General features: G+C 33.2%; 1 protein-coding gene across 1 annotated transcript in view; it reads left to right on the forward strand.

The window, feature by feature from the left end:
• The first annotated feature begins 714 nt into the window (after window positions 1-714).
• The window catches only part of LOC111046355 (hypoxia-inducible factor 1-alpha), a 108447-nt gene continuing 97033 nt past the window's right edge, over window positions 715-12128 (forward strand). The window contains exon 1 of the mRNA XM_039426951.1: window positions 715-1009. Coding sequence (XP_039282885.1) covers window positions 969-1009 — 41 coding nt within the window. The 5' untranslated portion in view covers window positions 715-968. The remainder of the gene's footprint in view (window positions 1010-12128) is intronic.

A 12128-nucleotide genomic window follows, 5' to 3' on the forward strand; every position in this document is an offset into this window, starting at 1 on the left:
TGAGAGCCACATTATAGCTTTTGGTCCCAAATTCTTGATAAACTTAGGCAGAACTCCATCAACTCCTGGTGCTCTATTGCCTTTTATCTTTTTAATGGCAGCTATAATCTCTTCAGAACTTACCAACTCAGCCAAAAAGGATTGTTGCATGCAGTTTTTTATCTCCTTCTGTAGTTTCCGCTTCATTTGAGCTTTCAGCTTTGGGGGCACATCTATATCACCATTTTCCTGGAAGATGTCAGCTATTTGATCAGGAGTCACATCCGCTCTTTTTATGGATCTTGTGTTCCCACTCAGCTTTCAGAGTATTTACTATCATTATAGTAAATATTTATATCTATTCTGGGGATATTAAAGGTAGTCTATTCCCATTGAAAATATTCATCAAGCGTCTCACACTTGATTCTTTAATCTGGTCATAAAATTGGGGCCAGTATTTTTTCAGTATAGGTACTGTAGCTTTAGCCTACAAGTTGTTTGAGAAAATTGAATGGCCTGTGGTTTTTCCCAAATGTTCTTCATTGGTTAGTGTAATGTAACTATCGGCTTCCACTATTTTAAGTAAAATAGGTACTATGTATTTAACATACAACACATTTTGTAGGCTATATTTTTCAGTGTTTCAATTTGATGCACTCTGATCTTCATTTTTGAATTATACCGGGCTTCTGTATTAGTTCTTTCATGTACATTTGGGAGCAGCACGGTATGTTTCGGTTTCGTCTGAAGAGCAAAACACGAAACAGTGAAGAATGAATGAAGGAGAGTTTCAGTTGCGAGTATCTTGTCTATGTCTATGTTGTGACGTTTCAACTATGGCCAATACATAGGATAATCGACATTATTGTGTTGGAAAAGTTTAAACAATTTATGTTTGGTGTTTGTTACTGTGATTAAAGTTGTTTTGTATCTTATCATTTGGGTGTTTCATTGATCAGTGTCCTGATCCCTGAAGGTGGATTAGTACCATGGACAAGAAGAACGGAAAGCCTCCAAAAGAGAAAAAGAGGTAAGCAACTTGTTTACATGGCGTTAAGTAGGTCGTTTAATTATTATTTCGATTTCATTTGACAATCACATAATTATTTCGACTGTCATAACGTTTTTGGCTGTTTATCAAGTTATTCCTTTACAGAAAAATTAGATCTACCTTTCTTTATAATGCAGAGTGTCTCTGTTCAACTTTGGTCTTCGACCTTTAAACTTTATGGGACAAATTGATTGACAGTTGTGATTAAAAAATGCTTCAAATCAAAAGTTTTCTTATACAAGCGGTTGATTAAATATGCATTGTTTGTTATTGCCTCTGCTTCTGAAAGTTTCTGAACTCTGTACAGTCTAAAATTGTGTAACACGAGTTCCCATCCTTCCTAACCTCACTTTAGAATTTTCTAATGATTTCACAAAAGCATTTTCTAATGACATTTCACGATTTTTTAGCTTTATTCACTTGTATAATACTCAGTATGTTATTGAAAAAAAGTTCTAATTTAACATGTGGTCAATTAACTTAGTTCAGTAACGAACATAAGGTTGAATGTCATAGATGTTTGCCCTTCATGAATAAATATTAGGCCTACAGTATTAATAATAATGTAATTAACAAAATTCTCCGCACATGATCTATCCTAAGATTCAATTTATTTATAAAAAAACATGCTATCAGTAATCTTAGCACGATATGCTCTGAGCACGATAAAGCTGCATTTACACCAAAGTTATTAACAAAATGTAAATAACTTGATCCTTATAGATTATAGATTATACTTGATCCTACAGTATTAATAATAATGTAATTAACAAAATTCTCCGCACATGATCTATCATAAGACTCAATTTATTTATTAAAAAAAACATGTGATCAGTAATCTTATCAGGATATGCTCTGAGCACGATAAAGCTGCGTTTACACCAAAGTTATTAACAAAATGTAAATAACTTGATCCTTATAGACTCTATTAATTAAATTGATCGGAACTTGATAAACACATGTGTTCATCATGTGTATGATAAGTTATAATTAACATTTTGTTAATAACTTTGGTATAAACGCAGCTTGAGTTAGTTTGTGATGTCTTTTATCAAGGTGGAATAAAAGTGCAATACTGTCAGTTCCACATCATTTTAAACATGGAAATTGATATAGAAAAATTTCATATCGTGGTAAATTTCACCCTAATATGGGAAAGTTTACCTTAATATGATAAATTCCACAAAATCTCTGTTCATAGTGTAAATGGTATCAAAGGAATAATGCTTTTTTAGCCCGCATCACATTATTTAGACACCAGACTAGGACACGACATTTTCTGGTATAAATATAGTATAGTGGTATTATAAGGTTAGCAGCCGTGAGTCCGACCCAGGAGACAAAATTTTGGCAGCTGAACACCAGGATTTGGTATTTCACTGCCTGTTCACCACTGGGGCACACCTCTGTACCAACCCTGTTCCCGTGTCTTAATTTTATATGTAGGCCTAAGTTCTCAATGTTGTTATCAATTTTATGATAAGATTTTTTTTATTTGCACGGACATGAATTTTCCATGATTGAATGATAATTTAAGATGCGATGTGCATTTTTACCATGATATAAAATGTTATTAAAAAATGGAAACATATAAATATAAAAATCATTCAACTATATAGCTACTTCAATTTGTCAGTTGTATTGGAGTCAACTGAGTTGCCTCGGTCATTCATACTTTGCTTTTTTTGGTCCCCCTACCTACATTACTCCAATCTTAGGTTGATGAAGATGATAGCAATAGAGTCTAATACAATGTATTGTTGATTTGTTTATGACGAGGACGTTTGATTAAGCCTTATTCTGAAAAGGTGGATATGATGAGAATTTAATTGTTCAATAACAAGCCTACTATACTCTGTGCAGAATTACTTATTACTTGGGATGGACATGCGTAGCAGAGAAAGCATACAGCGGAAGGGATAAAGAGGCGCGATGTTGCCGTTTTGAAGCGGCCAGCGTTCTCCAACTTCTAGTGACTGTTCATGCTTGTGCTCATGCTACACATGCGAAGTTTCCTGCCTGAAAGCAGTCAGACGACTGACAAATTGGCAACTGCGCTTCTACCTATGACTATTAGCCTAATCACTGTAATTAGCTGATCTCCCTCCATTTTTCTGCGCTGCATATTCCTCCAAGTCTGAAGTAAATTTGTATGGACTATATTCTCATTCGTTTGTAGAAATCTTCAAATTCTTCTTTATAAGTTCCTATTTAAAAATCTCTGTTTCTTTTCCTTGCAAAATTTTCAAATGTTGACTTGTTTCTTGAAGGCAATTGAAAAATTAAAATAACGGCTATAATTGTTAGAATTTTTTTATCTTATTTCAATTTTTCATAAACCCATTTTCCATGACTGAATGAGTAGGAATAATCTTCTATTAGCCTACATGTTATTAATTTATAAACTGCACTGCAGTTTCCTTAACTTGACGTAGACTACTTTGGGCCCTGTTTAGTGAAGTTGAAGATATATTTCTGAAATCATTAACAGTGACTTCTCATGAAGGAAGGAAAAATATGTTCACTGTAGATGAATATTTAAATAGTTAAGAACTCAAATACAGGTTATTAATTATAGATCATAGTTGAATTTGGAGATTGGATTACAAATAATTTAAAGTATAATCATGATTGAGTGATTCCTACTTACACCATTATTAGTCTCACTTAATCAGATCCTCCCCAATTCCTTCGTATTCTCTCTGCATTTTGTTTTGATTGCCTCGTTTTAAAAAAGTTCACTGTTTGCTCTATAATATCTTGGAGATATTTTGTTGTTAACTTTTCTAATTTGGTCCATTGCATTAGAACATTTTTGAAATCGTTTCATCACTTCAAGCTTTTGAGATTTATTTTTAGTTACTCTTCATTACCTTGTCGGAAAAGACAATAAAAATTCTATTTCATCAATTTTGACCTTACTCATTTCTGGTCGAATTTATGTTATCCTCTGTGGCTGCTTCTTCTTGTTACATCATTCTACTCTGCTCAATAGAACTGTACTCTTTCATGAACTCGACTAAAAAGTTCTAGTTACATTCATGATCGTAGTGAACTAACTTTTTCTCACTTTCTTGATTAGAGATTTATTTGTCAGTAGCTTACATTATCTAACAATAATTGATCGAGCAAGCCGATTTCATAATTTTATACTGTATTTTCTTTTGGCCTTTTTCTTCGAATGAAGCCTGAACATTGTCTGGGAATTGAACTATTCCATCTGATAGCGGCTTGAATTAAACATGAACTTTCAGAGGTCGTTTACTTTCATTCCAGGAAGGTTACTGCGTTTCACCTGGTCGAGTTGGTTGGTGGTTGTCTTTTAGTTCTATTTGGTGAAGAATATCGTCTAGGAACCGGTTATCATGTCCAAGAAAATCCATTTTTAAATTTTACCATGTCGTAAAATGTGATAAATTTCCTAATAATGCTTTCTAAATCATATTATTGCAGAGTTTTTCTTTTAGAAAATTTGGAGTAGTAGTTTGTAAATGAAGTAGGTGCGGTGATTGGAAAGAATGTGAAAGAAGTAACGCTCCAGATCTGTACCACCATAAGTTGAAGGGTACTGTAACAAAATTTTACTTTGAGTAAATATGAGATACAGTGCTTGAGTTCGACAAGAGACAATCATGATTAAATCATGTAATAATTATATTGAAAATTCTAACCAATAGCCTAATATTTAAAATTTATGACACCTTCACAAATACTTCAGCTTCTTTTCATACAAATACTTCTTTTCAAATGTTCAATGTTTTAATCTTCTTCTTCTTCGCCGCCTTTTCCCACTCAGGTGGGGTCGGCGTTTCGGGTCAGTCGCTTCCATGAGTCTCAATCATAGGCTTCGTTTGTTAGTCCTTTAGTTTTTGTTTTTTAGTTTTTCCTTCAGTTTGTTTAGTCTCTAGTTTGTTAGTCCCTTCTCTGCAAGATCTTAAGGGATACAATTTTACCATTGCTTCCTATGTCTTCCCCTCTTCCTAGTGCCTTTGACATCTAAGTGGTCGATCTTTTCTCTCACATAATCGTCCTCCCTTCTCTGCACATGCTCGTACCACTGCTGTCTTTCTTCTTGCATTTTGTTTGATATTTCTGTAACCTTCATTCTGTTTCTTATCATTTCATTTCGGATTTTATCCCTTCTAGTTACGCCGCAACACCAACTCAGCATATTTATTCCAGTGACCTCCAGTCTGTGTTCATGAGCCATTTCAACTGCCCAGGTCTCCGCTCCGTGTCATCGCGGGCCGCACAACTCTTTTATAGAATTTTCCCCCAAGTTTTTCATTCATTCTTCTATCACAAAGTATTCCTGTCATTTCCCTCCAATTCATTCAGGCTTTATTTACTCGCTGTGCTACTTCGTTGATCAGTTCTCCGTCTTTATAAATTTTTGAGCCAAGGTACTTTAATTTTTCTACCAGGTTTAAAGTTGTTCCCTCGAGCTGTATGACACGCCCATCTTCAGGTACCAAGTTCAACTGGACTGTCTTGGTCCTATTTATTTTAAGACCCTTTTCCTCCAATGCTTTTTTCAACATTCCGGAACTCCTTGGATTTCCTCAATGCTTTCTGCACACAGCACCACAACGTCGGCAAATATAGCATAAAACAAGTCAATGTTTTAATCTTAACTACTGCATAACGCGAGCATAAAACTAATTTGTGCGTTTTCCTTGTTTACAGGTTCGTTTCAAGTTTCTGTAAATGATGTTTTCTAGACGAGTAAGTAATTCTTCCTAGGTTGTATTATTAGATTAAAGAGTCTGAGTTTTCCGATGACCTTCACTCATGAGAACTAGTACAATGCTGTCATACAAAAAGTTGGAAGAATTTTAATCATTTGACTAGTGACATTAGTAGTTGAATTTAGCCTGAAATGTTAATAGTTGCAAGTTCAACAAGCTTGCTTTCATATTAGCATTGATGAATATTAAAGTACAATTTTCACACTTTCTGTTTTTCTTCAATACTGTCTAAAATATAAGATATAAGAGGAAAACGATTGAGGACCACCAACTTAATGCATTAATATTCTTGATATATTGTTGAAAATTCTGCCACTAAAAATATTGACTAACAAAATAATAATAGTTTGATAATAATCAGCAACTTGTCGACAAAAGAAATCATATAGCATTTTTCAAATTATGTTTTTAATTATGAATAAAAAAGAAGGGAATAAATTTGCAGTGACCTCCTTATATTTTGAATGATAGAGAAACTTCAATGATTTTTTCTTCAATTTATTAGGAAGTTCATTGAAAAAATACGAACAAACATTTTTCATTCAGCCACAATCATTGCCTTGTTGGCAAAATATTGTTCCGTATAAGCTTGTTAACAAGATTCGTTCAAAAATGCAGTATTGTAATCAATTTACGTATACCTGAACCCGAATTATTTATAACTGAAGGTTTTTTTCAACACTTGCTGGCATGATTATTTTCTTATTGGAATATATTAATTATTTTCTAGGATAGAGAAATTCATCAAGTTTTATTCTGCTAGCTAGATAAAGTTTCATTCTACCAAATTACAAACATCAAGTTCTAGTAGATTACGAAGTTCTATTCTTCAAGTTTATTACAAACATCAAGTTCTATGCTAAAAGTTCTATTTTTAATTTCCACCTGTGTGTGAAAAACATTCGAACTAATCTCAACCTACATTAGGCCTACTTGTTTACGTTTTTCCCTAGCTGTCAAGATCCTTGAGCAGTCAGTGAATAGTTGTTTGAATTCATCTGGCTTGTATTGTTTCTCACCAATCAACAGCTTCTATTCTTCTAGAGAGAGATTCAGACCAGCAAGAATGCAATTCACATTCATTTGTGACACTATCTTTGATTTTTCTTGAAACATTGCTCACAATATTTTGAACGATTTGCTTTGTTTGACAATTATTTAATTTCTTAATTTATCATCTTGAGAAATATGTTCCCTCATTTTTGGCATATGATTGCTAGTATTATTATTTTCTTAATTCTTCTCTGTTCTAATCATATTAGGCTGAATATCTTCTTCAAATTTCTTTATGCTTTCATGAAGTACTGATTGATTAAATTTATTGATTATGATAGCTGGTTTGTATGTTCCACTAGAAAGAATACAACTATAGTATAATGCCATAGACTAATTAAACAAAGATCTATGATAATGCGGTTAAATCTGTGATAATACGTTTGGCATTTTCATTTCAGCCATTTTATCTATAAATCCTATACTCATTTACTTACAAAAGCACATAATCAAATCAATATTCTCTTATATCAGTTGTCTACAATTCTATGATTGAAATATGAAATATGGATGATGTTAGTTGTCCCTGAGCGTAGTATGACGTCACAGAGGATGTGCACCTCCCTCACACCCCTCGCCTTGGCTCAAGCACTGCCGATGACCGATCCCTTCGTCTTATGAATTGGCAAATCAAGTTTTGCGAGGAGCTTACGTGCAAAACGGCTCGCACTTTTACTGGCACAGACTCATTTCCAAGAATCTCTCTTGATAAGTGACCGCGATTGCTGGCTAAAAAGAGGTTGAGCTCCCTTACCATGAGTGGGTTGATTGCCTAGTGTTATTATTTTTTCATCAATTAATATTTATGCTATTTTTGCTTGAGCGATTAACTTGTGCGAAATGCTGCTAGCCTATTATTATCATCGTTCCACTCTGATGAGATTAGCATACAGTTATGTACAACAACAATTTTTTATAGTGTCAAAGATTTCAGTTTTTTGCTGTAGATATCTAATATCGTAATCTTTGCTCTGTAACAATCAAAGTATTAGTACTGTATTAATAATGAGTAATGTCCATCTTTTTTACTAATGAATAACTAGCCTAACTCATGTCTTTCTGAAATCGACAAGTTCTTGAGTTCTAAGCTGGGATAATATCAGCATAGACATTACTATAGTTACTACATTACTAAACAATTTTTCTATGGTACCACCGTACCTGTCAGAATTTCTACCAATAATATTGAAGCTAAAATCTTTCATTTGTTTAGTAAACTCCTCCTTTCTTAACCAACCTCAGCATTTACTCGTACTTTATTCCGTGAATTGAAGAATATTGTACCTCTCATCCCATTATAATCACATTTATAAGGTGAGGCATTCAAATCAAAATCCTCTTCAACATACTTGCCAACTTTTCTTGTTTTTATGCCGGACTTTGATCAGAGGGAATCCCTCACCGCTGTCCCTGGCCACGGTTACAATAACAATGAGTTCCTCCATGTCGTACAGATTCCATTTCTGTCACGCAACCTCATAACTCATTATTCATTCATAGATCCCCTTCGTTCAATATTACTATTTCATTCATAATTCGCAGACCATCTTGCGCTCTCTTATTCGATTGCGCCAATCCTCGTTTGTTGTTTCACTCGTAATCGTGCTCTCAGCCCTCTTGCACCTGTGTTAACCTGTCTCTTATTTATGCTGTCTTTATGTGTGACCCTGTTCACCTGTTATTGTTGTTATCGTGTTTAGTGTGACGTCACGTGACTTTCAATTACTTGATGTTTGAGTATGTATATTATGTATACTTCATTGCTCTGTAGTAACCAATTTTTTTCCAACTGAAGACTTGAAAGTATTTTTTTTTTCATTTTATCATGTTAATATTTTCAAATCAGGTTAAGAATATGGGAAGAATCTATTTACAACAAAAAACAATGCATTCAACTTACTGTTTCCACATTAATTACGTGTTGTTTTATTCAATAACACTTTAAGATTCTGTTTGATCATTATCAATCTGGTTGAACATTAAGTTCTGCGAATTCTTATCCAAACCATTTTTTAATTTCTTAATTTATCATCTTGAGAAATAGGTTCCCTCATTTTTATAGCAAATCTCATCGATTTGTTCATTGATGATATTTCATTGAAAGCTAATCTTTGATGAAACACAATCACAACAGAAGTATAAAGGAAGTGGAACAAAAAGTTAATGCTTATTCAGAATCGAAAATAAAATGTGTTTCATGTCATTTTACTGATACATATATCATCCCAGTCAAAATACTATTCTACGATATCTATTTGTCTTGCTGTGTGTTTCTTAGCGTGGAGTGACGTTAGCCTAGTGGATGAAGAAGTTGTAAACAACTCAACAAAATCCTTGTAGAAGTTATTCAAGCTGAAATCTTCTATTTTGTTGTTTGATCGTTCTTATTGAACAAAATTTAGTTGAAAATTGAAGAGCTTGTTTGTAGTTCTCAAATCGATTTCGAAGTGTCTGTGATCTCCGTACAGCCCTCGAGGTTTAAGTACAGAAACCAATAATATAGTCGAGTGAGATTAATGATTTATACCAGTCGGGATCTGGTGACCCCTTTTACAAATGTCTTTTACATTCATGAATAGGTCAGTCGCCGGCCAGTCTTCCACAAACAACCGTATCAAGAGGTCAATACACCTCGAACAAACCTTCATGAAAACCTAATCTTGAACCAAAACTTTGAATTAAATTTACTAGTTTTGAGATGGATATAAATTAGAAATTGCATTTGTTCAAATGCTAATAATTAATGAATAGACTAATTATTATTAAACGAAAATCTTAAATGCTGTAAATCACCCTGAACACTTCTGCTACTAAACCTGTTGTCAATATTTACAGTAGCAGAAGTCTTCGGGGTGATTTACAGCATTTGATTAGGATTTTCGTTTAATATTATCTTCTTTTTGTGTACATATTACAAATAAAACAGTCAATAAATTATTGAGTTGAAGTAGGCTAGCTGTTGATTCTTATGGGAAATATTCAATTGAATATTTATTCATGAAAAAACTTGTAATGAAAATTCCAAGGGGACTTATCTACTTGATACTGTATACACACTTAAAACATATTTAAAGATGAAATTTCACCTCTACTGTACACATACTACACTTTATTGAAGAGAAACAAGTTAACGTTCAACAAGTTAACTATAGGTTTCCAATTGAGTGCGCTATTGAGCTATAACCATAATTGTGGAAACTTTTATAATCAAAATTCGGGTGAGGGACGATTTTTGTCTATGATTTTAGTTATCTTCCAATCATTATATATGATTTGTGCTTGTATTTGAATTAAATTTAACAAATAATGAAATTTATAGAAAATTATATAAGAAACAAAGATTCTTATAGTTTATCAGAGTAAATAGAAAGATAATATTGTTACATAGTGTTCCTTCATGCATTGGATCACTTTTGAATGGATAAATAATAGACTTTTATTGGATTCGAGGAAAAATAAAGTTAATCTCTGTTGCTGTCCCAATATTATGTTTAGCACTGAACACGTGAGCAGTAATATTCATTATAATTTCTACTAGATTGACTTGCTGAGCTATCTCAAGATCCTTTTCAAAGATTAGAAAATCGACATTTATTGGGTTCAACATATTTATACTAATTTCTTGATACCTTAATAAATAAATAGTCTTACTATCGTATTTAATAAAACTTTCAAGTGAAAAAACACTCACATTTTTTGATGTGGCGACGTCCGTTTCTTGCTGGTATTGCACATTTTCAAACCAAACAGAGACTGAAGTATTTAAGGTCATCAGGTATATCTGAGTATATCTGTATATCTGAGGTTATAAGGTATATCTGAAGTATTTAAGGTATTAATAAAGTTTTATTAAATACGATAGTAATAATAATAGTGAAACCAAGATGGATAGCCAACAACGAAATAAATAGTCGATAACAGAACCATGTTTCGACTAATTATGGTAGGCGCACACAGATCGTCATCGGACGGACAGCACGCATCGGACGATTAGTTTCGATGGATTGTTTACAATTGGAGTGCGCATACCTATCCGCATCGTATAGGTATGCGCACTCCAATTGAAAACAATGCATCAAATCTAATCGTCCGATGCGTGCCGTCCGTCCGATGACGATCAGTGTGCGCCTGCCTTTACAATGAACATGTCGTATTTTTTTCCACCTTTGTTTCCACCTTGAAAATTATTTCAGTTGAAATCAAATTCTTTGAAAACTATGAACAATCTACAGAAAAAATCAGAGGTATTATAATTAGATGCTGGTTTCGACGGTTCCACTATTTCGCCATGATCCACATTGTGGTTGTGGCGACCTTGACTGTATAAAACAGTGAGTGAACTGCGATCACTGATTGTAATGTCGAAACAAAATCCATTTCAATTACCCACATTTTGTTCGATCGTCCAACAGGTGCAGGTGATTATTTAATGATTTATGCCCTATAGAAAGTTGAAATTGACGATTCTCTCATTCATCTTCTATTGAATTATCCAGGTATCCAGCTATTTTATTGACAGCATCTTGCTGTCTATGCAGACATTACCGATATTGAAAGGTTTTTAATATTCCTTTATTCAATTCCATATGGGAGGGGGACTATGGAATCTCCATAGCTAGGGTGAAGAGAGTCCCAGAATAAAATTACAGTAATATTGATTGTGAATCTTAATAATCCACAAATGTGTTAGTGCAATTAATAGATAGCTTCCATTGTATTAACAACAATTAAAGGTAACACATTTGTACATTTTCCACCTCAAATTAAATTTTATCATATTATTAAACAGTTAGTCATGATTTTTTTGCCGATTGTATTTTGCTTAATTCTTTCAAATTGAAATTAATTGGAAATGAATTTTCAATGGTTTAAATTTATTCATATACCAAATATAAATTAAGAATATAAAAATATTATATATTCTATTCTATATAGCTATATAAATATAAAAATAAATATTAATATGAATGATTATAAATTATAGTTTATAAAAATACTTCAATTCCAGTGTAAAATAAGGTAAATGCTCTTCTATTCCTTGATAACCTCGCTGTCACCTAAAGATAGTAACAGCTATCGTTTTATTTTGTTGCAATCTCATTTGGTCAGTTCGTTAGTCTCTGGTGATCGCTCTCGGTCCAAACAAGCAATTAATTTCAGACGATGCTCCTCTAATCTGCCAATAAATTTGGTGTGTGAACGTCTGCTGTCGAATGGTTTGCCTCTCTAACAGCTCTAGTGTGTGTGAATAGACGAGTCATCTATTAATATCGAGGACACATATTTTAGAGCTTGAT

This window comes from Nilaparvata lugens, chromosome 4 (assembly GCF_014356525.2).
Source record: "Nilaparvata lugens isolate BPH chromosome 4, ASM1435652v1, whole genome shotgun sequence".
In the NCBI taxonomy this organism is placed as follows: domain Eukaryota; kingdom Metazoa; phylum Arthropoda; class Insecta; order Hemiptera; family Delphacidae; genus Nilaparvata; species Nilaparvata lugens.